The sequence below is a fragment of the Leucoraja erinacea genome, chromosome 27 (assembly GCF_028641065.1).
Source record: "Leucoraja erinacea ecotype New England chromosome 27, Leri_hhj_1, whole genome shotgun sequence".
NCBI lineage: Eukaryota > Metazoa > Chordata > Chondrichthyes > Rajiformes > Rajidae > Leucoraja > Leucoraja erinaceus.
The window spans coordinates 26,834,938-26,856,358 of record NC_073403.1 but is presented as its reverse complement, the minus strand read 5'-3'; the positions used below and the strand labels follow the sequence as shown (position 1 = coordinate 26,856,358).

The 21,421-nt window shown below is 39.8% G+C and overlaps 1 protein-coding gene across 2 annotated transcripts in view; it reads right to left on the bottom strand.

Moving 5' to 3' along the window:
* Positions 1-1,617: 1,617 nt before the first annotated feature.
* The window catches only part of LOC129710375 (phosphoethanolamine/phosphocholine phosphatase-like), a 37,278-nt gene continuing 17,474 nt past the window's right edge, over positions 1,618-21,421 (bottom strand). Inside the window, exons 1-2 of one of the 2 annotated variants that reach the window (XM_055657333.1) lie at positions 15,940-16,190; positions 1,618-5,943 (exon numbers count right to left, since the gene is read on the bottom strand). In XM_055657333.1, the coding sequence (XP_055513308.1) occupies positions 5,172-5,903 (732 nt within the window). In that variant the 5' untranslated portion in view covers positions 5,904-5,943; positions 15,940-16,190 and the 3' untranslated portion in view covers positions 1,618-5,171. Of the gene's footprint in view, positions 5,944-15,939; positions 16,191-21,421 lie in introns of those variants that run through there. The other variant, XM_055657332.1, reaches the window with a different exon arrangement.

Here is a 21,421-nt window from a genome sequence, read left to right as displayed (position 1 = left end):
AGAGAAGAAAGGAGAATCTGAAAGGAAGGAAATAAAGTCAGAACAAATAAAAGTAGCAAAAAATGTTCACACCAATAAAAAAAAAAAAAACAGACCTTATTTACATTTCAGTAGTTTTATTGGCATGTAAAACACTAATCCTGATCAGTATCATTCCAGGTAATTTCTGAGTATTAAAGAACAAGTTCCATTTTGACGAAACATAAATCAGTGTTAAAATGTTGCTAACATATGAAATAGTTCTTCAATCCGTTTATGAATTACTGACAAATTCATATTAGCATCTCATTCTTATAGACATGTTTTCACCATGCTTCTTTACTATAATAATGTCTGCTACATTAAAACAAGCAAATATCTGCAAAAGATTTCAAATAACCTACACACAAAAAGCTACACTTAAATACAATGGCAGAAATAATATATTGCTCAAAATGTAGACATTTTAAATTCCAACATTGTTCAATATCTTATTACATCTTCTAGTTAAAGTGCCTTTGCAGCCTCCCTGTGCTTTATTTTAAAAATTGATAAAGTCTTATATCAACCCCTTAAGAACTAAAAAAAAAACTGTAGAGGGTCATTGCACTCAGAATGCAATATCAGAAATGTATCTTCTTTTTTTCCATTCCAAAAATTGTCTCGTCTTCTCCTGGAAAGCACCTTACTTGAATATGGTTCCATGGGGAATAGGCATCTTCCACTTCTTGTCCAAGTGGTCATATTCAGATATAATCGTTGCCCACGACTATTATTAATTCTGATGTTGTTCTCATTTTTGAGTCAAGTTAGAGAATAGTTAGACCAATAGTCAGACAAATGCATTTCACTCAGAGGCCACTTGATAACTGAATATTTATCTCATGGCTATTGGTATAATGTCTTATGCAAAGGTACATGAAGATTAAAATTACCACAAAATAATTAAAATCAATAGTTTTTCTTCAATAAGAGAATAGCTAAAATGTTGCATATAATTTCAATATGATTTCAAATTGGCACATTTTATATTTTTACAATTAGCTTAGACATATTACATCCACCATAAATTGTATCAGAGCTTGACTTTAATAAATTGACAGATTCCAAACCAAATTAGATCATCCTACAATCAAATCATCCAACAACTCAGATCAAAACTGGAATCTATACCAATTTGTCCCTTCAGCTAAAGTGTCAATGGGGCTTTCATTATAATATGGAGACAAACTAAACAATAAACATACAAGGTAAAGGACAATGTATGTCTAATTTTGTGAACTAGAACATGTCAAGAAATGTTAAATATCAGATATTATATACTTTACATCTTTAGTTTTACATAGTTCAAATTGCAATCTCAAAATAAAAAGTGAGATGAATTTAAGTTGCAGTTTTGACTTTTGCTGTTATTGTTCAGGTTACCTACATTTAAACTATAACTGTGTGTTAGCACACATATGGTAGAAATCCAAGCAATTATTTTAATGTTCTGAATGAAATCAATAGACTTAAAAAAGTAATGGTAGCTGGATCTTCCAACTTTGTAGAAAACCAAATTCAGTTTTGAATCTGAACCATCAAAGCAGACAACTGACTTTTGCCTCCACAATGTCACTTTTTTGTAAAAATTTTGGAGTAAAAATTGAAACATGCTACACTATTACACTTGGAGTATTTGCTAAATTGGCACGAATAAAAAGACATGAAAATGTGAAGGTAGAGTGCATTCTAGTTTTTATACTCATCTCTGTTAGTGTTGAAAATAGCACAGCTGCCAGAATAAAAATATAATATGTGATACGACAAGAAATGTTAGGCTGGCTTACATTTTCATTGGTGCGAGAGTGACATAGAACCCGCTTAGAGTCTTGATGTATCACTAAATCAATTGCATGTATATTGAAATCAGGGGCAAATGTTTTGGTTGCACATTCCTGTACCAAAATGTGCCCGGCATATAACATTCACACTTGCAGTGCTGTCATCTTCAAAGTTTCATGTGAATCACAAGGAGTGCTGCAGGATGTAGCAAATATCATCCAGCTAATCAGAAAGAAATGGTGTCCAATTTCCTCACCTTACAAATCATCATGTTGGGAGGAAAATTCAGGGTAACTAGAATTTGAGGCAGGAATTTGGAAGGCAAGAATTGTAATTATTGTAATCTTGGGTATATAGAGAATAGATCAATAGGAATTGGCTAAAAGTAATTTCTGTAGTTCAGTTCTATACTGTAGTCACTTATATGTCAAAATATATTCATCTAATTTTGGGCAGTTTAGATACATGCCAAAATTTGCGACACGGGATCAGTAATTGCTTCTAGTCCATTTCTTTCTCTGTCCAATCATTTTTGCCTGTGCCTTCATCTGCTGGAATCCTGCTCTATGTTACTTGGAGGTCTGAGACTTGTGGAAAATCCATGCTTTTTACGAACAAACACATTCAATGTGAGCTTGCATGTTGTTTTCAGAATGCACATTATCATTTAGTACAGCAACCAATTCCTCAAAGAAAATGCTTGAAAATATGAAGCAATTTGTTGTGCTTAAGCACCTGCTCTGTTGGTGGCGGCCATTGAATAAACTCTGAAGGTTTGAGACGATCAGAGCGAAAAGTAAAGAATGTAGTACGAGCAAAAAAAGAAAAAAAAAACAAAAAAAAACCTGTGTTCCATTATTGGGGAAAAGTTAGACGTTTCCTTTTGCAGTTTTCTCCTTTTAGATTCAGATTCTACATTTTCATTCAAGAATAGACCCATTTAAAAAAAATTATTAGCAAGTAAATTTGTGGTATAATTTCTAGTTCTTGAGGGAATGGAAAAGAATAAAAAATATTGGGCCAAGCATAAAATCAATTGCCAGTGAATTATTTCCCGAATCAGATTACTGCCCAAGACAAATATCAATACTGTCGGGACTGAGTAACATGGATTTCCAGATGAACAATATAATGGCAATACACTGAATTTCACATGGACAGGTGTTGGATTCATTTGCTGAAAAAATGACAGACATTTTAATCTAATTTTATTCTAGCTGCACCAAAGCTTTTTAACAATGCAGTATACATTTTCAGTCTGATTATCTAAAATTCTATAAATGACCCAACTCGATTTAGTTAAGTTAAATCCGTTACCATCAATGGTTTCGTATTACATTCTACAACAACAGCTAAAGACACCAATTATTTTTAATTCCTCAACTTTGTCCAAGTTTAATTTTGTAAATTGTTTGAGATCTTTCAGTAATGTCAGGGATATCTTCACACTTCAAGTCAAATCAGTTTTACATATTATGTACTGATATCTAAGCGGCAGTACAGTACAAATCATGCTCTGTTATTTATTTAGCAGCAGTAATTTTGCAGTGTGATTTTTTGTGTCATATTTCTGAATTAAACATTTTCATAAAGTTCTTGTCCTATCTCCAGGTTAATTTCTTCTATATCATCAGTAATGTCTAATTGAATAATAAGTAAATTTAGGATGCCATTGGTTAGAAGGTTTATCAGGTAGCACAATGTTTTTTATTGCTATGCAGTGGTTTTCTTCCAGATAGGTTTAACCCTGCAAGCATTTAGTGTAAATTGGTAGATTTTACTGGGACCCCATGCATTTATACATAGTAGCTAGTGGACGTGCATTAGTGATATCACCAAGCATGCAATGGATGACTGATGTTGCCCCAACCATATTCTGACAAATACAGATTTAGGAAATGGACTGGACCACAATCCCAGCAGCAACGCTTGACCAGAGGGTATATCCCTACCTGAGCTGCAGTTACACAGGCTTCCAGTAGTCCCAATGACTCCATCTTAAAGGCAGGTCATCATTCTTTGTGGGGGCCAAACTCTCAAGTACCCGTCCCCAAAAGTTCGATGTTCCTTTAGATGTCGGGTCAAAGGGTGCCTGTTTCCAGCATCCATCCACAACTTTGGGCAAGACTGCTTCAAAGTGGCCCTATTACTTGAAGCAACATTTCCCATTAGGCAGAGATACAAGAAAGACCAATAAATCACAATTCTAATGTACACACTGCACTGTATGCAATACACATTAGATAATCGCTTCCCCAGTGACCTCACATGAATCTGACCCAGGATGTCCAAAGCAATGTAATGCTAGTTTTAAAATTAAAAAAAAAAATCTCAACCGGTTTATTTTTCATGAATATTAACATAAGCATAATGGTAATTTGGTGTCATTGCAAATCCCAAGCATTTTTGGTATTATATGGAATTTTCGTTTTAGTTGCATTGTTATATAATTTCAGGCATTTCCAATCCATTATCTGTTTAGATCAACACTTAATGAAATTAAACCAGATCATAATCAGTCTACCGCTCTGCTTAAACTAAGGCCAATGATAAAGTTATTGAACAGTATTCCATTGGTTGATATATCTCACCGATAATTCTAAGTATTAAGAAAACCGTCCTTTAATTGTGAATTTCAAACAGTTTATGGATTTTCCTTGGAGATACAAGAAACTTCAGATACTGAAATCTTACTTCCTTTCCCAGAGTTGTATTTAGAGTCAAAGCACTACAAAATTTAAATAAGGAAAATAATTTCTTGTTTTCTGTTTTGTCCTGCAGAAGTTTAAAGATTACATGTTCGGAAACATTCCATGGAAACTTGTAATGGAAAGTTCATAGAATTTACTAAACACTGATGTGGGCTGGCTAAATGTTTGAAGCATTCTGATACGTGGCTGATGACTGCATGAAGATTATAGCTTGGTTAGTACGCTATCATAGGAACATTAATACATTCCATGCAAAATTTTTTAATTACTGATGAAGCCGTCTTGAGAATTGAACTCGCACTGATATATCTACAATATAAATATTTCTACCATTGTGTGCTGGTACAATCTTTCTCCCTAACTAAAATAGTAGATGATTTATAACTACTTTTCTCTGTGTTCCGGGAAAAGGTGCATTTGAAAAATCACAATTAGTGTTTAATCACAGCTTTTACATTGTTGACCAAATAACTAGCATTGTTGATATAGGGAAATATGTGTTAGATCCTGAACTAGTATAATAATTAAATATTTCAGTAAGCTTTAGAATCATGCAATTTTACTATTAATTTTACTCTGTTTCCCAAAAAAGCTTTTAAATTACTACTGGAAAATGATAACGCTTTCTGAATCTCTTTTAGGGATGTTGGAGCAACATTATCTCCCTGCGCAATCCTCAAGGAAAAGCAATATATCTTCTCCAGACTCCCAGGGAACGACTTGGGCTTGAATTGCAGATGGTTCTGTCATTTTGAACTCGGAGATCAACCTATCCAATGGATAGTTCTTCCTTGGGAAGATGACATCAGTTGTCGTCAAATCTACAGAAGGGCAGAAGTCATTGGTGCCGTCTCCAACGTAGAAGATTTTATCAAATTCAACTTCCTCTTCAGCACGTCGTACGAGGTGATCATGCAGGATCTGTCTCTTGCACATGTTAATGGGACACTGCTCACACACATGGGAATGGTAAGGACTGATTGTGAAGGTATTTTTGTTATCAAAGCACGAAGGATTTGTGTATATTTTCTGGAAAGCGGTGGATAGGTCATTTGCTTGAAGAATGCTATTGATAAAGAAGGTGTTGGCATCTGAGATAATAACACATTCAAATAAATCTGGGGACTTCCTAAGGAACTGAAATAGGGTTAGCATCTCTTTTGTAAGTGGGGTTTCTGCTAAAACCTTTCTCATGGTTTCTTCTTTGACCCCCGTCTCTCCTAGATACTGGAATACCTTGCCCATATATTCACTCCAACATTCTTCATCCCGAGGCCGCAGTAATTCTTCTGGAAGACTTTGGTCTGGGTTACATTTGAGGATGACATAGTCACTGTTGTGTTGAATGATGGTTTCATCAAAATCAAATACAATCAGAAACTTATTCATTATTATCAAGCAGAGCTACCAGGGCACAAGTAAAATGCTTCTGGAAAACAAAACAAAACAAAAAATATGTATATGTTAAGAGAATATTGAAATGTTATTATCACAAGCTGTCCCAGTGGTGCTGGGTTAAAGTCTCCACTTTTTAGTCCGTAAATTACAACTTTGAGGCTTTGTAATGAAAGAAACCAAGAACTTAGCATCGTTCACCTATGTAGGATGTCCCAAAGTTATTTTGCAGAGAATCATTTACTTTTGGTGCAGTCTATTTTTTTTAATATACATAAGCAAACTTTAAAGCCAGTTTGTACAGTGTCCAGGCAATCTGTTTTAATGTTGTTGGCGGATGGATACATATTGTCCTGAACACCAGGGAAACATCCATGGTCTTCAAATTGTGCCAAGGGCTCTTTTGTGTCCACCTGATCAAGGCGACAAGACCGTACTCCAATGCCTCATCCAAAAGGCCGGTGATTCCAGAGATTTCAAACATATATCTGATGGCTTTTGACAATTTTCAACTGGAACGGCAATTGGGCCTCTCTCCAGACATGCCAACAACCTGTCGAATTATAACATGTCCATAGCAAAGAGATGAGCAGAAGGTATTAGAAAACATGAAAAAAACATTTTGTGACATATCCTATCATATTCTCAAATCCATCTCAGGTTAAAAACAGCTTTACCACAAAATCGATTTTCATTGGATATTTGCTTCAGCTTCAGAGCATTGTTAATATGTATCGTCTGCTAATCAATCTATTAGTAGAACCAACTCAATACAAAGTGAGCTTTCACTTCTTTCAGTAGCCCCGAGGCTGATAATCCAGAAGGTTTTACGTAACCTAAACTTAACATCCTGCTTTTATGAGAATAATTTGTTGTAACCTTTTGTTTTAGCCTTTTCCCATCAATGCTCCTTGCTGCATCTCTAAATAATACCAGATTAAATTGCAAAATGCTCCTTGTCACATAGTTTTCAGAGCTCCCTGCTCAGTTCCAACAGAATTGAGTATCAATCCTTGAAGGGTTTCGGCCCGAAACGTTGCCTATTTCCTTCGCTCCATAGATGCTGCTGCACCCGCTGAGTTTCTCCAGCTTTTTTGTGTAACCTTCCATTCTCCAGCATCTGCACTTCCCTCTTAAACAGAATTGAGTATCAAATTGGAAGAAATCTAACAGTTGAAATTCATCCTTGTTTGCAAGCAAATTGGAATTCAAGTTCAGAAGTAGTTTTCCACTACTGTATTGTATGTTTAACACTTGAATTTAGTATGTATAAGTGCAAGTGTAGCTATATGAACTAAGTGTACAACATGGCAGGGCCTTCACGCAGTGTTATACCAGACATATTTCAGTAAAACATGGCTGCTTTCAATGAAGGTTGTTCTTCTGTTAACCCTTGCAGCAAGATACACCACATTGGTGTTAAGTTTGGAAATGTTGCTGCTGGTGAGAATAGGAGCGTATGTGGTGGGGATGGCAGAAATGGCCATGGAGGAAACATTGTGGAGCTTGGGAGTACAAGAGGACTTTGCCATTCACACTGTATATGTGTTGAGTACAAGTACTCTTCAAGGTCTCACAGAACAGAACAACACATCAACATTAGTTTGGAGACATTGTTGAATCTATTGGCACTGCAAGCAAGCTTTTGAATTGTAATATGGAAGACAGAGTGCAGAGTTTAAAGGGACATTCCAATCCATCAACAACTTCTGAGAGAATTCGAGCAAAGCATGTTAAAATATTGGATCTGATGTTTGAGGTAGTGCTCTGGATTGGTACTTGCAGGGCGAAGAAAAGTGAGAATGTAAGTAATGTTTGTTCAGGATGTGCTTCTAAGCTAATGGGAGGAATCCAGAGTTTGGCAGGAATCCAGAGTTCATCTGAATGCTTAGTGCTCGAGTCACTGGGTGGGATAGATGGGAGATATTGCCATGGGTGCCAAGGGAGACATCTGGCCTCCAAATTCATGTATGAGACAGCCCGGGATTACAGTCTTAAGAGCAGAGAGAACATTCCATTAGGTTTCAAATCCTTCAACAAATCATCAGATATTAGGAAATAATCCCCATATGCTTCAAAAACATGGAGGTTAGGATGTGGAACAGATACACTGTACTGTATGCATGATACAGTCAGTGGATGAAGAGTCAGTAAAAGGAACATTCAATAAAATTGATTATATTTCCGAAAAGAACGATAACGATGAACACATGCAAGATCGTTGAGGGAGTGACTATAAATATGCATTTCAATCATGCTGATTCTTACAATGATGGAACTAGGGGAAGTGTATGGAACTCACCAGTCACCGTCATGGTTGAGATGGGCTGCAAGGGTGTCTGACAAGGACAATTTGTCCATTTGTCTTGCTTAGCTATGGGCTATGCCCATGCTTCCATGATCATGGGAGTGAAATGAACCTACTTGCTTAGACTGTGTTTTTAAAAGGATCATGATCCTGGATAGCGAGGAGATCCCAGAGTCAATTGAACTCGAGCCCCACGTGACCAGCCCAGTGGTTTTGGGAGCCTCTAGCTTCTTGAATCTTGTGGATCGTAATTTCAGGGAATGGTCAAGGCTGCAAATAAACTATATGAGGAAGGAGAGTTTGAGAACTTGGGAACTTTGCGAACTCTCAAGGAATGGGAAGTGTGTTTTAGTAACTGAAGGAGTTTCAGTTTCAAAGTTTAGTTTATTTACACGTGTACCGAGGTATAGTGAAAAGGCTTTTGTTGCGTGCTAACCAGTCAGTGGAAAGACTATACATGATTACCATCGGGCCATTTACAGCGTATAGATACTTGATAAGGGAATGCCGTTTAGTGCAAGGTAAAGCCATATATAGTCAACAACTCAAAGTCTATGGAAGAAGGCAAGATTCACTCTGTGACAAACACAAGCAAATTAAAATGAGTCAGCAGATGAAGCTGGAAGGTTTCACCGAACCAGGAAGTTGAGTATTTTGGGAAACACTAGAGCAGTCACCAGCTGAACAGGTGCTGGATACCTGACGAGGTGATGTTTTGGGAGAAGCAGAGTAGAAAAACGAACTGCTCAAGACGGAGTTTCAAGCCACATTTTAAAGATTTTAAAGTTCGTGGTCGCAAGTTGGCCGAGAATCTTACGTTTATTGAATTTGAGAATGAAACTAATGCAACATCGGCACCAATGTAAACAAGTGCAGGGATGATCCACAGTTGACCACATTGTGGGCTGGTTATTCAAAATTAGTAAGAATGAACTGCAGATGCTGGTTTCAACCGAAGATAGACACAATAAGCTGGAGTAACTCAATGGGACAGGCAGCATCTCTGGAGAGAAGCAATGGGTGACGTTTTGGGTTGAGTCTCGACCCGAAACGTCACCCATTCCTTCTCTCCAGGGATGCTGCATGCCTGTCTTGCAGATTGACTCCAGCTTTGTGTCAATCTTCTATTCAAAATTAGTGATACAAACACGATGCAACATTGATAGAAAAAGAATAGCAGAGCACATATGTAAGAGGAGCACTGTGTGGTTTATTGGAGTCACTGACACTTCAAAATGATTAATATACAGCTTCTGAAGATGAGATCAGGGAGATTGAATGAATTTATAACTGATCAAATTAACTGAGTATCCATCTCCACAAATAATCAGTTCCCTGCATGAGTATACAAGTGTACATAGTTATTTGGTTGTACGATGTTTAGAGGGGTGAGAATGCATTGTACATGGGCATCAGTGTATCTTTATGTTCTGAGTGTACCATATGGATCAGCCTGATATCTTGCTGCACTAGACTCTGCTGTTTTCTCCAATAAAGGATGTTCTGAAGTTAGTTCTGTCTAGTCTGTGATAACACAGCAATACCAACCAAACTCCCATTTTCATAACCGCAGCAAAGGATGAATTTCTGTTTAAGAAGGAACAGCGAAGGAAATAGGCAACGTTTCTGTTGTCTAGTTACTGAAAATTATTTTCCAAGCTCTTTTCCTTTGCTAGTTAGACTAACCCGAGAGGGACTAGACGGACCAACTATCTGAGAAATAATTAAATCTTGGGACAGTTTCAACTGGGTTGCACCAATTTGGTCAAACCAAGTAAATAATTGAGGGATTTTAAGTGCAGGTTTTGTGCAAAGGCAGACTCTTTCCCCTCTATTATTTGCTAATCCTAAAGAGCATTGCACCCAATTTTGCTGGAAGCAGGTTTTGTGCTTGTTAGCCTCCCACAGATGCCTGCAGACATTTCTCTTTTGTGGCATTACGGCACTTTATGTCCTGATTCCCCTGATGCTGTGACTATTTCACAAGGCGAAACATGGGTACCAAGTCCCTGCCCACACACTGCATGACGACCTTCTGAGAGTTCACGCTACGAGATAGTCTTCTCCCCACTTTCTAAACATCCCCGATGATCAATATTAACAACATTCAATTTCTTTTAAAGCTAATTTAAAAAATGAAACATTATAAGATAACAAATGCATTAAACGACCACATTCAACTTATTTTGATTAATTATTAAACTATTTTATTTACAATCATGTAAAATACAAAATTAAGTACTTACCTTCACTTACCTTTTTATTGAGGGTCAGCAATCCCATTGAAATGAGCAGTTTTGGGTGCACTATTGGGTAAAGCTGAGAGGCCAGATGCAAACTGCATCCATTCTCTCAGCTCAGGTCAATCAAGTCCTGCCCCTGGATTCAGTGGATAATCCAGGGGTGGAGCAAGGCGTAGATACTGTTTGAGTTTCATCTCCCCTCACCCCTTCATTACGTTTGCAATGTCATACCCAGGGCGGAAATCTGGGACAAGCTGATATGTGCACTGTAGCGAACCTACACTTCTGCAAGGAACTACTGAATATTCATCAGCATGACCTGAACCAATGTTCTGGAGAAGGTGGTGTTCCAAACAAAGTCAACTGTGCCCCTGCCTTCTGATCAAAGTAATACGTATTACCTATTTTAACCATATTAACCTATTTTAGTATAGTTTAGAGATATGGCGTGTAAACAGGCCCTTCGGCCCAACGAGTCCGCACCGACCAGCGATCCCCGCACACTAATACAAGCCTACACACACACACACGGGACAATTTACACTTATACCAAGTATACAAACACAAGCCAATTAACCTACAAACCTGTACGTCTTTGGAGTGTGGGAGGAAACTGATCTTGGAGAAAACCCACGCAGTCATGGGGAGAACATGCAAACTCCATACAGACAGCACCCGTAGTCAGGATGGAACCCGGGTCTCTGGCGCTGCAAGTGCTGTAAAGCAGCAATTCTACCAGCGCCACCGAGCCCTAGACTCTTTAGGCGGCTTTTCAAGTTAAATTCGTTTTTTAGTTGTCTGGATAATAGTGAACAACTTTGGCACGTTTATAACCTTCAAAAATAGGGTTTATTATTATCCGGATATACCGAGGTACAGTAAAAAGCATTGTTTTATCAAAACAGATCAGATATACTATACAATATACAATCAAGTCAAACTCAAGTACAATAGATAGAGCAAAGGAGAAGATATGAATTGTGGACCCAACCCAGACCATCACACAAACCAACCTCCCTTCCATTTACTCCATTTATACCTCACGCTGCCTTGGCAAGGCCAGCAGTATAATCAGGGACTCTCTCTCTCTCCCCCCTCTCTCACCCCCCCCCCCTCCTCTCTCTCCCCCCCCCCCCCTCTCTCTCCCTCCCCCTCTCTCTCTCTCTCCCCCCCGTCTCCCTTCTCTCTCTCCCCTCCCCTCTCTCCCCCCCCCCCATCCCCCCCCTCCCCCCCCCCACCTCCCCCCCCCCCCCCCCCCCCTCCCCCCCTCTCCCCCCCCTCCCCTCCTCCTCTCTCTCTCTCTCTCTTTTCTCCCCTCCACCACCATCCCTCCCCTAAACCCCCCCTCCTCTCCACCCTCCCTCCCCGCTCCCCACCTCTCCGCACACCTCACCCCCCTCTCAGCACACCATCTCTCTCCCCCTCCCCCCTCCCTCCATCCCCTCCACACCAACCATACCCCACCCCCCCCCCCTCCCCGCTCCCCACCTCACCCCCCTCTCAGCCACCCTCTCAGCACACCCTCACTCTCCCCTCTCACTCTCACCCTCTCTCTCTCCTCCCCTCCTCACCAACCCTCCCTCTTCTCCTCCTCCCCACCCTCCTATCCCTCTTGCCCCTCTCTCTGTGCCTCTGTCTCTCTCTCAGTCTCTGCCCCTTCTCTCTCTACCCCCCCCCCCCCCCCTTCCCCTCTCTCTAGATGTGACTGCAAGTTGGGGGCTATGCGTCAGTAGATAGGGTGGTTATGGGGTAAAAGGAGCAAATTAATAATATTAATATAATATCAAGGGGGGTAATTAGCGCGAATGTGGGGGGAGGGGGGGGGGGGATAGTTAGCGTGTGTGACGCTGCATGCCGCCTCCCCCCCCACAACCACACGTTGGGGGATCAGACCCAACGGGTCTGCACTTGGTCTAGTTACTCATAAATGCTTTGGAGGTTGTTTTAAGTGCAACTTAAAATCGGTGCAGGTGAAAATGCTGCCTGACAATGCATACAAATTTGAACCAAAACAGGAATAAGTTTAGTTAGTAAACATGGCATCACTTCATGCAAGTCCAGTGTTCTTTTATATCTAAAGGAAAACTACTTCCCAATGATTTTAAACAAAGCTGCGAGTGAAAGTCAGTTCTGAATGCCATGCCTTTCAACTTGAAACTGCCTGGATATTAACCACCTGGCATTAACTTCTTCCTATCAACTTAAAATGTTGACATGAGAAACAGCAGCCGCTCAAATCCTGAACAAAATGAAAACTACAGCGGGAAGTAGGGCAGCATCTGTGGAGGGAATGGACAGTCGATGTTTCGGGTTGGGACAGTGACTGAAGATGTGGTCTGATCCAAAACATCATCTGACTATTCCCTCCACAGAAGCTGCCTGACCTGCTGAGTTCTTCCAGCAGTTCATTTGTTAACTTAAAATGCTGTGTTGATCTTACACAATTGGTGCAGCTTTGCCTCTTATCACAGTTTTCTTTCGTTATTTGTGCATTTGTTTAATCCACAATGTGCGGGAAAAGGCTAAGAAATGTATTTTGTTCATGTTAAACAGTAAAGGGCCTGTCCCACTTAGACGATTTGTTTGTCGACTGCCAGCGACTGTCATAGTCGTAGCAGGTCACCAAAAAACCGGTGACTGGACCCCCCTATGACAATGTCTACGACAACCTACCACCTACTCGTCGACGCCAAGCTATGGCAAGCTACCGCCAACCGGCGACCCATTAGGACGTCCACCTACGACCACAACTACAACAACCTACATCCACTCACGACAAGCTACGACAAGCAACGACCCTGTCGGCGACAACTGAAGACAACTTAAGACAATTCAGTCGCTGCTACCTGTCGCTGGTTGATGTAGGTCGTCGCCAATGGAATTCCCCAAAGTCAGCACCGGCGCCAATCTAAGTCACATGGCGACAACCTACGTCATTCTGGCGACAACTTACGACAGCACCTACGTCAGGAGAAGTCAAGTTACGCTCATTGTCGTCAAAAGCCCACTGTCGCCAACATTTTTTGAACATTTCAAAATCCAACGGCGACCAGAGAAACGCTGCGGCTCATTGGGCAACTGAGGAGACGACTCATGACCATACAGGCGGCGACACCCTGGCCACAGCCTAGTCGCCTGTAGTCCACTAAAAAAAAAAAATGCCTAAGTGGGACAGGCCCTTAAAACATAGGCTTAAAAACATCCCATTCTGTTCATCCCTTATTTTTCATTCTTGGTTCGCATTAATTTCCTTGTCCATGTTTCTTGCTCGCTTCTGCATGGTTTTCATATTTTTGGCCAAAGGAAGTGAAGGAAAGTTCCTTGCTCCAGGTGCACTGCTGCTATTTATGTACACGAGTCGCAAAAGGCTTACGTGATAAAAAAAAACCATGCCTGATCTAACGTCACACCGGGGACAGATGGAAAATTAATTCAGCATCTACCTCAGCAGTGGAGGAGAAGATTTGAATCACTCATTGTGATAATTTCACCATAAATATCTGCCAACTTGGTATAAGCATTTTCTATGGATTTTATGTTTAAAACTGCTGGGGGTTGGTTAATAGAATATCATGCTTCACGGAGAGACGCATAACTTCCACTATCATGTGCTAAAATATAATCTTAAATGGTCTACAGTAAAACATACGACCCTCGTGTGATTCAAAAGACAGCATTATTGTTCATGGAAGGTATTATAATGGTTAATTTTCGTCATCAAAAATAAAGGTGTAAGCGATTTATGGTAGAATGATTATCAATGGTCCTGTGATTTTTCAAAATGAGCAATGTTTTAAATGCAGTTTTATTGTCTCTTATTTCAATAGAAAAAAGTTTGATATGTGCGCACTGCATTTTTACAATAATATTGTCAGCAATAGCCTCTAATTTTACATACCCTTATTTAGTTTAATTTGCAGAGACTAAAGTTGTTCAGAATGTTAAAACCTATCTTGGACCATTAAAATTTGAAGTCTACAAAATTTGTCTTTCTAACTCCTAGTGTCTACATGCTGAGAGTACTGAATTTTCTCCATATGACAAATGATGCAGGCACGTAAATTTGAACCACGTTGGGTTGGCCAGTGTTGATAAAAATGTTACTTTGTACAACATTCTTGCCAGACATATGTGGGCATGAACACAATGACATCAATCGATGAGCAAATGCCAACACTATTGTAATGGATTAGACACTGGCCAGTTACTTTGTGAATGATTTTTACTGCGTGTTGCTGCAATTGTCCAAGAGTCTAGAGTTGCTGTCTAGAGTTCTTTAACACTGTCCGTTTGTAGACAGTGATGTGATGTGCATGCAGAAATTCATGTATGCAGAATGAAATTCTTTGCATATGGAAAATCCCCCGAAGTGATCATTGGCAGGCTAGGTCTAGTTATCTATAAGGAGTTGGATAAACTTGTATTATTTTCTCTGGAACATCAGACGTTGAGGGGAGACCCGACAGATGTTTACAACATTATGAGAGGCATAGATAGGGTAGACAGTCAGAACCTTTTTCTCAGGGTGGAAATGTCAAGGACTAGAGGCCATAGCTCGAAGGTGAGAGGGGAAACATTTGGAGGAGATGCGTGGGACAGGTTATTTTTTTTTTTTTTACACAGAAAGTGATGGGTGCCAGGAAGGCATTTAAGATGCCAGGGGAGGCTTTTAGATAGGCACATGGATATGTAAAATTAGAGGGATACATAGATCCCTGGCAGGCAAAGGTGTCTAGTTGAACTGGGCATCATGTTCAACGCAAATATTATGGGCTGAAGGGCCAGTTCCTGTACTGTGCTGTACTGTTCTATTTCTATAACGGCCTTCTGGCTATGTACACAGAAATGATATTCACAGACATCATGTTTAAGAAAGAACTGCAGATGCTGGAAAAATCAAATGTAGACAAAAATGCTGGAGAAACTCAGCGGGTGAGGCAGCATCTATGGAGCGAAGGAATAGGTGACGTTTCAGGTTGAGACCCTTCTTCAGACTGATGTGTAGGGGTGGGGGGGGAGATGGGAAGAAGAAAGGAAGAGGCGGAGACAGTAGGCTGTGGGAGAGCTGGGAAGGGGAGGGGAAGGAGGGAGAAAGCAAGGACTACCTGAAATTGGAGATCAATGTTTACAGACATCATATTCAGACGTGTTTTATATGCTGTTAGTTGCCATTGCCCAATCTCATCTCAACCACAAGATGGACGCAATAAAGCAAATCTTGGACTTATTGGTTCGTTTCAAGGATCATTTTATTCCTGGAAAAATCCTTACACTGCATAAAATAATTTCACAGACTTTGGATTTATGTCGAGCTATTGCACAATCCAGTTGCCTCACAAGGATGATGCACAAAAGATAGTCCCCTTAGAGATAAGGAAGAGGGTGTACAGAGTTGAATAAGCTGTTACAGCAAGGACAAGGAAGATAATCTCCCTTAAGGTTATATCTAACCAGAGTCGATTGGGAGCAATTATCTTACCTGAACCTCAATGAAGAATATGAAGAGTTCTCTCTTCAGCACAGATGTCCTAACTGAAATCTGCTACCTGCTCCAGCCACAATGCTAGTAGTCTCTCGGACAGTTTGCTTCCAGAGTATGATATTCTGCAGGTCATTTTCTCCTCTGACATCCACACCCATAGTAACAGTTTGAGCTGCGTAGCAGCAGTGGATATCTGAGCTGCTCCTATTGCAATGGAAACTGAGACTTCATCTGTTTAATGTAGTCTGTGCACTGATACTGTGACATATAACCTCCATGGTGGCAGGAGTAGGCGACAGGCCAGTGCATATCCTCGTGCAGATTATGTCTAAAGGCACTCCGCTTCACCGATTTTTGCTAATTGTGAAGAACATTGGGCCCCATTCTGCTGGAACCAGGTTTTGCTACATGTTAGCCTCCCACAGGTGCCTGCAGTCACTTCCCTTTTGTAGGCTTACAGCATCTTATGTCCTGATTCTGCTGCTGTTGTGCCTGTTCCACAAGGCAGAATGATGTACTCAGCCCATGCCCACACACTGTCCTGAATACCTCCGAGCGTTATCTTAGACTAAACTAAGATGCATTGAGGGGAGGGGGCGAGGGATGGGGAAGTGGGAGCCGGAGGGTTTAAACCATCTGTAGTCTATAGATTAAAAATTGTGTGGTGGATGGGGGGGGGGGGGACACACTGGGGTGTCATCTCCTATGATTCCACCCAAATGCCTTTCGACTCTGGCCACAATTCCCTTTGCAGTGACTACATTTTCTTCTTCTCAGGGCGAGTGTGATGCAGCCTCAACTATTCCCTGGCCATTAGCTGCTGTGTCGGTCAACTTGTTCTGCAAAGAGGAAGGTTGTGTCCTAGTGCACAGCTACCCACGTGTGTACATGGCTGGAAGCAGTGCAAACCTCGGGAGGGGAGAATGTCAGGTGTGAGTCCTAACTGAGAGTTTTGGTAGGAAAGTGAAGTAGGTACATTAAGCAGCGTCTGAAACAAGTGATGCTGTTGATGGGAATGACATTCAGTGACGCATTCCCTGACCTTGACCGGATGTGTAATGTTAATGAACTTTTATTGTGAGGTCAACAGATCGAAGAACATCAGAAAATAGGAGCAAGAATAGGCATAGAGTCAAGTGTGTTTTATTGTCATATGTACAGAAATGGAACAGTGAAATTCTTACTTGCAAGCAGCACAACAGGTTTGTAAACACAATACTCAATAGATAATATAATAAATAAGCATAAAAAGGAAGTTCAATAGATTAAAAACCCAATATAGTGCATAAACAAAAACAAAGCCTGAAGTCCCTATTGCAACCAAGGCAGTTTAAAGATCGAAGTTTAGGTGGTGCGTAGGGTTCAATGGCCTGATTGTCATTGGGAATTAGCCTGGGAATATGGGTCTGGACACCGAACAAAGTGAGAGGCCATCAATATATAATGATCACAAAAATGAAATTCAGAACAATCCTTTTTACCCAGAGGGTGGGTGAACATTGAACCCAAAACCATAAAGAATCTGAAGTAGGATCCCAACCCAAATGTTGCCTATTCATTGCATCCACTGATACTGCTTATCCGAGTTACTGCAGCAATTTTGTGTTTTTGCTCAGGATTCCAGCATCTGCAGTTCCTTGTTTAGTTTAGTGATTTAGAGTGGAAACAGATGATCACCCATAAACTAGTTCTACCCTAAACCCTGTACCCAGGCTATTTTTACGGGTGTGGCGGAAAGTGATAACAACTGTTCAATTTATTTGGAGAAATGTTACAAATTTGGACTCTAATCTCAGTTTATTTAATTTGGCCAACATGGCAAGACTTTATTACATTTGATAAACTGCAATTAATCTTTCAAGTTAATGCGTTAAGCAACGTTTATCTTTTCTTAGGAATTTCAAGCATACTTAGTTCTAAAAGACTGATGATCTGACAGATCAGAGATGAGTCTTAAGAAGACTGTTGGCACCTTTGGCATATAATCACTTCCTGAGTCTGTTTCACAAGACGTATGAGTCATTGGAAAGTGCGCAATGTTATAATTTGGTGACTTCCATAAAGCTCTTTAATCATGATCACTGGAAGAGATAGTTTCTGCAAATTGTGCATTTCTTTCTATCAGTCTGAACCCAACATTGTGGGAGTAGTAAAAGGGGCAAGGCTTGTTTCACTACAACCTATCCAATGATTTCTTAGTTATATCAGAAATGGTGCAATATCGATATCAGTTCCTTTATTAGAAAACCATATATTTCAAGATAAATTGAATCATGATTGAATAAGGATTACACCTTTGGAGTCTTTTACAAATCTCTTTGTGCTGACATTGTCAATTACATTTTTTTTAGTTAAATTGATTGAGATGGATATTAGCAGAGTAATGCATGCATAACTGCGCACATTTCAGGAAGTAGTGAATAGAAGCCAAGTTAAATTTAGGGGAGAAAAAGTCAATTTTCAAAAACTAACCAAGAGAGAGGAAGTCAATAAAGTTTTATATTTGTAGAAATACAACCGAAAAAATAGATCATTCAGCCCAACTATGGCAATATTTATGTTTAAGAAAGAACTGCAGATGCTGGAACAATCGTAGACAAAAAATGCTGGAGAAACTCAGCGGGTGAAGCATCATCTATGGGGAGAAGGAATTGGCGACATTTCGGGTTGAGACCCTTCTTCAGACTGATCTGCCGATGGCAATATATATTTTTTGTCTAGCTATAGCAATATTTATGCTCTGCATGAGTCGTTACCCATTCTAGTTCACATAAACTTGCATAAAAGCCATTCACATCCATTTTTCCTCGAGTACCTACATTATTTCCTTTAAATATATTAACAAACTCCATTATTGCAATGATTCAGCTATGTTTGTTCAAGGGACAGTTCAATTCACTATGCAATTATAACTTGCACATATATAGTGTCATTAATGCAGCAACATCTACTGTGGAGCTTCACAGGAGTGTTATCACATAGCATTGACATCAAAATAGTAAAAACAATATGCAGACACAAGAAACTGCAGATGCTGGTTTACAAAAATAACACAAAGTGCTGGAGTAACTCACCAGGTCAGGCAGCATCTCAGGATAAGCGGCATTTCAGAAAGGGACCATTTGCAGTATGAGGAAGAGTACCAACCCGAAAAACATCACCTATTCCTGTTCTCTATTGATACTGCCTGACCCACTTAGTTACTCCAGCACTTTTTTTCTGCAAAAACAAAATGAAGGCAGGTAACAAAACAAAAATCCAAAGAGATAGGTTTTGAGAGAAATTTATGGAAATGAAATGAGAGGAAGTTTAGCGAGAACATTCCAGAACAGTTAAAGATGAGAAGATAAAAAAATCAGGATTCATGTGACAAGGATCAACAATTGAAAAAGCACAGAAATATTGGAGCGGTATCTTACTGAAAGAGGGAACACAGATAGTGATTGAAAGAAGGCCATGAAGGGATTTGAACAGAAGGGTGTATATTTTACACAGAGAGTACATCAATAAGGTACCATTTTCTATAATGTGGAAGCTATATAGATGGGACCCATCTGTACATCTTGTGTCTCAGAGCTGAAAGAATCTTTTGTGCTTTTATTCCTATTGTACTTGGAATAAAAATGTGACTGATGATGCAGACGAAACAGCCCTAGCCTTGGAGCATTTCTTTCAGAATACGTACGTATATAGTTTAATTCATCCGTAGTAAATTGATCAAACATAAATATAAAGGCTTGTGTATCCTTATGGAATGGAATCGTTGAGAATGAGCAATGACAGGGGAAGACTGTAAAGGGTGAAAAGGCAAGCAGAATTTTATATGGTATGTGAAGGAATTAAAAGGAGTAGAAAGAAGAGATTACAACAATGGACTCTGTATATTTAGAGAGTATGCACAATCTTACCAGTTTGACAATATGCGAGCTAGTTCTGTAAACAGAATATATTTTCTTCCTTTCTCAAAATCACAAGAGTATAATAGTTTCGGGTTGAGACCCTTCAGGTAGAAGGATCTTGACACAAAATGTCACCTATTCCTTTTTCTCCAGAAATGCTGCCTGACCCAGTTAATAGTAAATGTCTGGAATACAGCAGCCTAATAACAGCAACATTACACTCGAGTTATAGTCACCTTGACATCTTCATTAACTATATCACTAGGCATCGCTATACAAGGCATAATCAGCAATTTTAGTTTTAAGTGTAAAGGTTATTATTCCAGTGAAAATCTTTGGAATTTTGAGTAAAGAGACAAATTATATGTAACTAGGAATGTTAAACTTTTGTTGATCTAAGGAATTATATTTTATGCTTTCCCAGGATTTAATAGTTTTAAAGAGAAATTCAAGTGAACATTAACTTGCGGTGAGAAACTATTCATAGAAATGTATGTACATTATTGGTTTGTGGGCTAAAGACTACTTCATAAGTAGGCCAGTTCGTTGGCTATATTTAAGAGGGAGTTAGATGTGGCCCTTGTGGCTAAGGGGATCAGGGGGTATGGAGAGAAGGCAGGTACGGGATACTGAGTTGGATGATCAGCCATGATCATATTGAATGGCGGTGCAGGCTCGAAGGGCCGAATGGCCTACTCCTGCACCTAATTTCTATGTTTCTATAAAGGGAAAGTGGCAAAAACACAGAATTGTGCTTCCTTCAATTTTCAGATGTTCATATCATTCATGATCAGGAGTGTCTCCGGGCATGCAAGAACACACTTGCATGCCAACAATTTTTAAATATTTGCATTGTACCACTAGACCTCAATTATGGTCTCCTAATTTGAGGAAGGGCATTCTTGCTATTGAGGGAATACAGCGTAGGTTCACCAGGTTAATTCCCAGGATGGTGGGACCAACATATGATGAAAGAATGGATCGACTGGGTTTATATTCACTGGAATTTAGAAAGATTAGAGGGGATCTTATAGAAACATATAAAATTCTTAAGGGATTGGACAGGCTAGATGCAGGAAAAATGTTCCTGATGTTGGGGGTGCCCAGAACCAGGGGTCACAGTTTAAGAATAAGGGGTAGGCGGTGGAGGGGGGGCTGCATCTGCTGATTGGAAGCCTTGCCTCGCGGGGACGTCGGCGGCGACTTTGGGTCTCGGACGACTCGGCTTTTCGGGGCTTTAGGACTGAGATGAGGAAAAACTTTTGTCACCCTATTTGTGTTTTATTTCTCTATTTAAATTGATTCTGATTCTCTCTCTCATTTCACCAACTAAGGACATGGGATTAGCAATTGTTGCCACAAACATGTTTTTCTCAAAATAAGATAGAATTTATTCTACACAGAGCTTTCATTCTCTTCAACAAAAAGAATGTAACTAAATAGTTAATAGAAAATGTGTAAGAATGAACTGCAGATGCTGTTCACATCAAAGACAGACACCAAATGCTGGAGTAACTCAGCGGGTCAGGCAGCATCTCTAGAAAAAAGGAATAGGTGACGTTTCGGGTTGAGACCCTTCA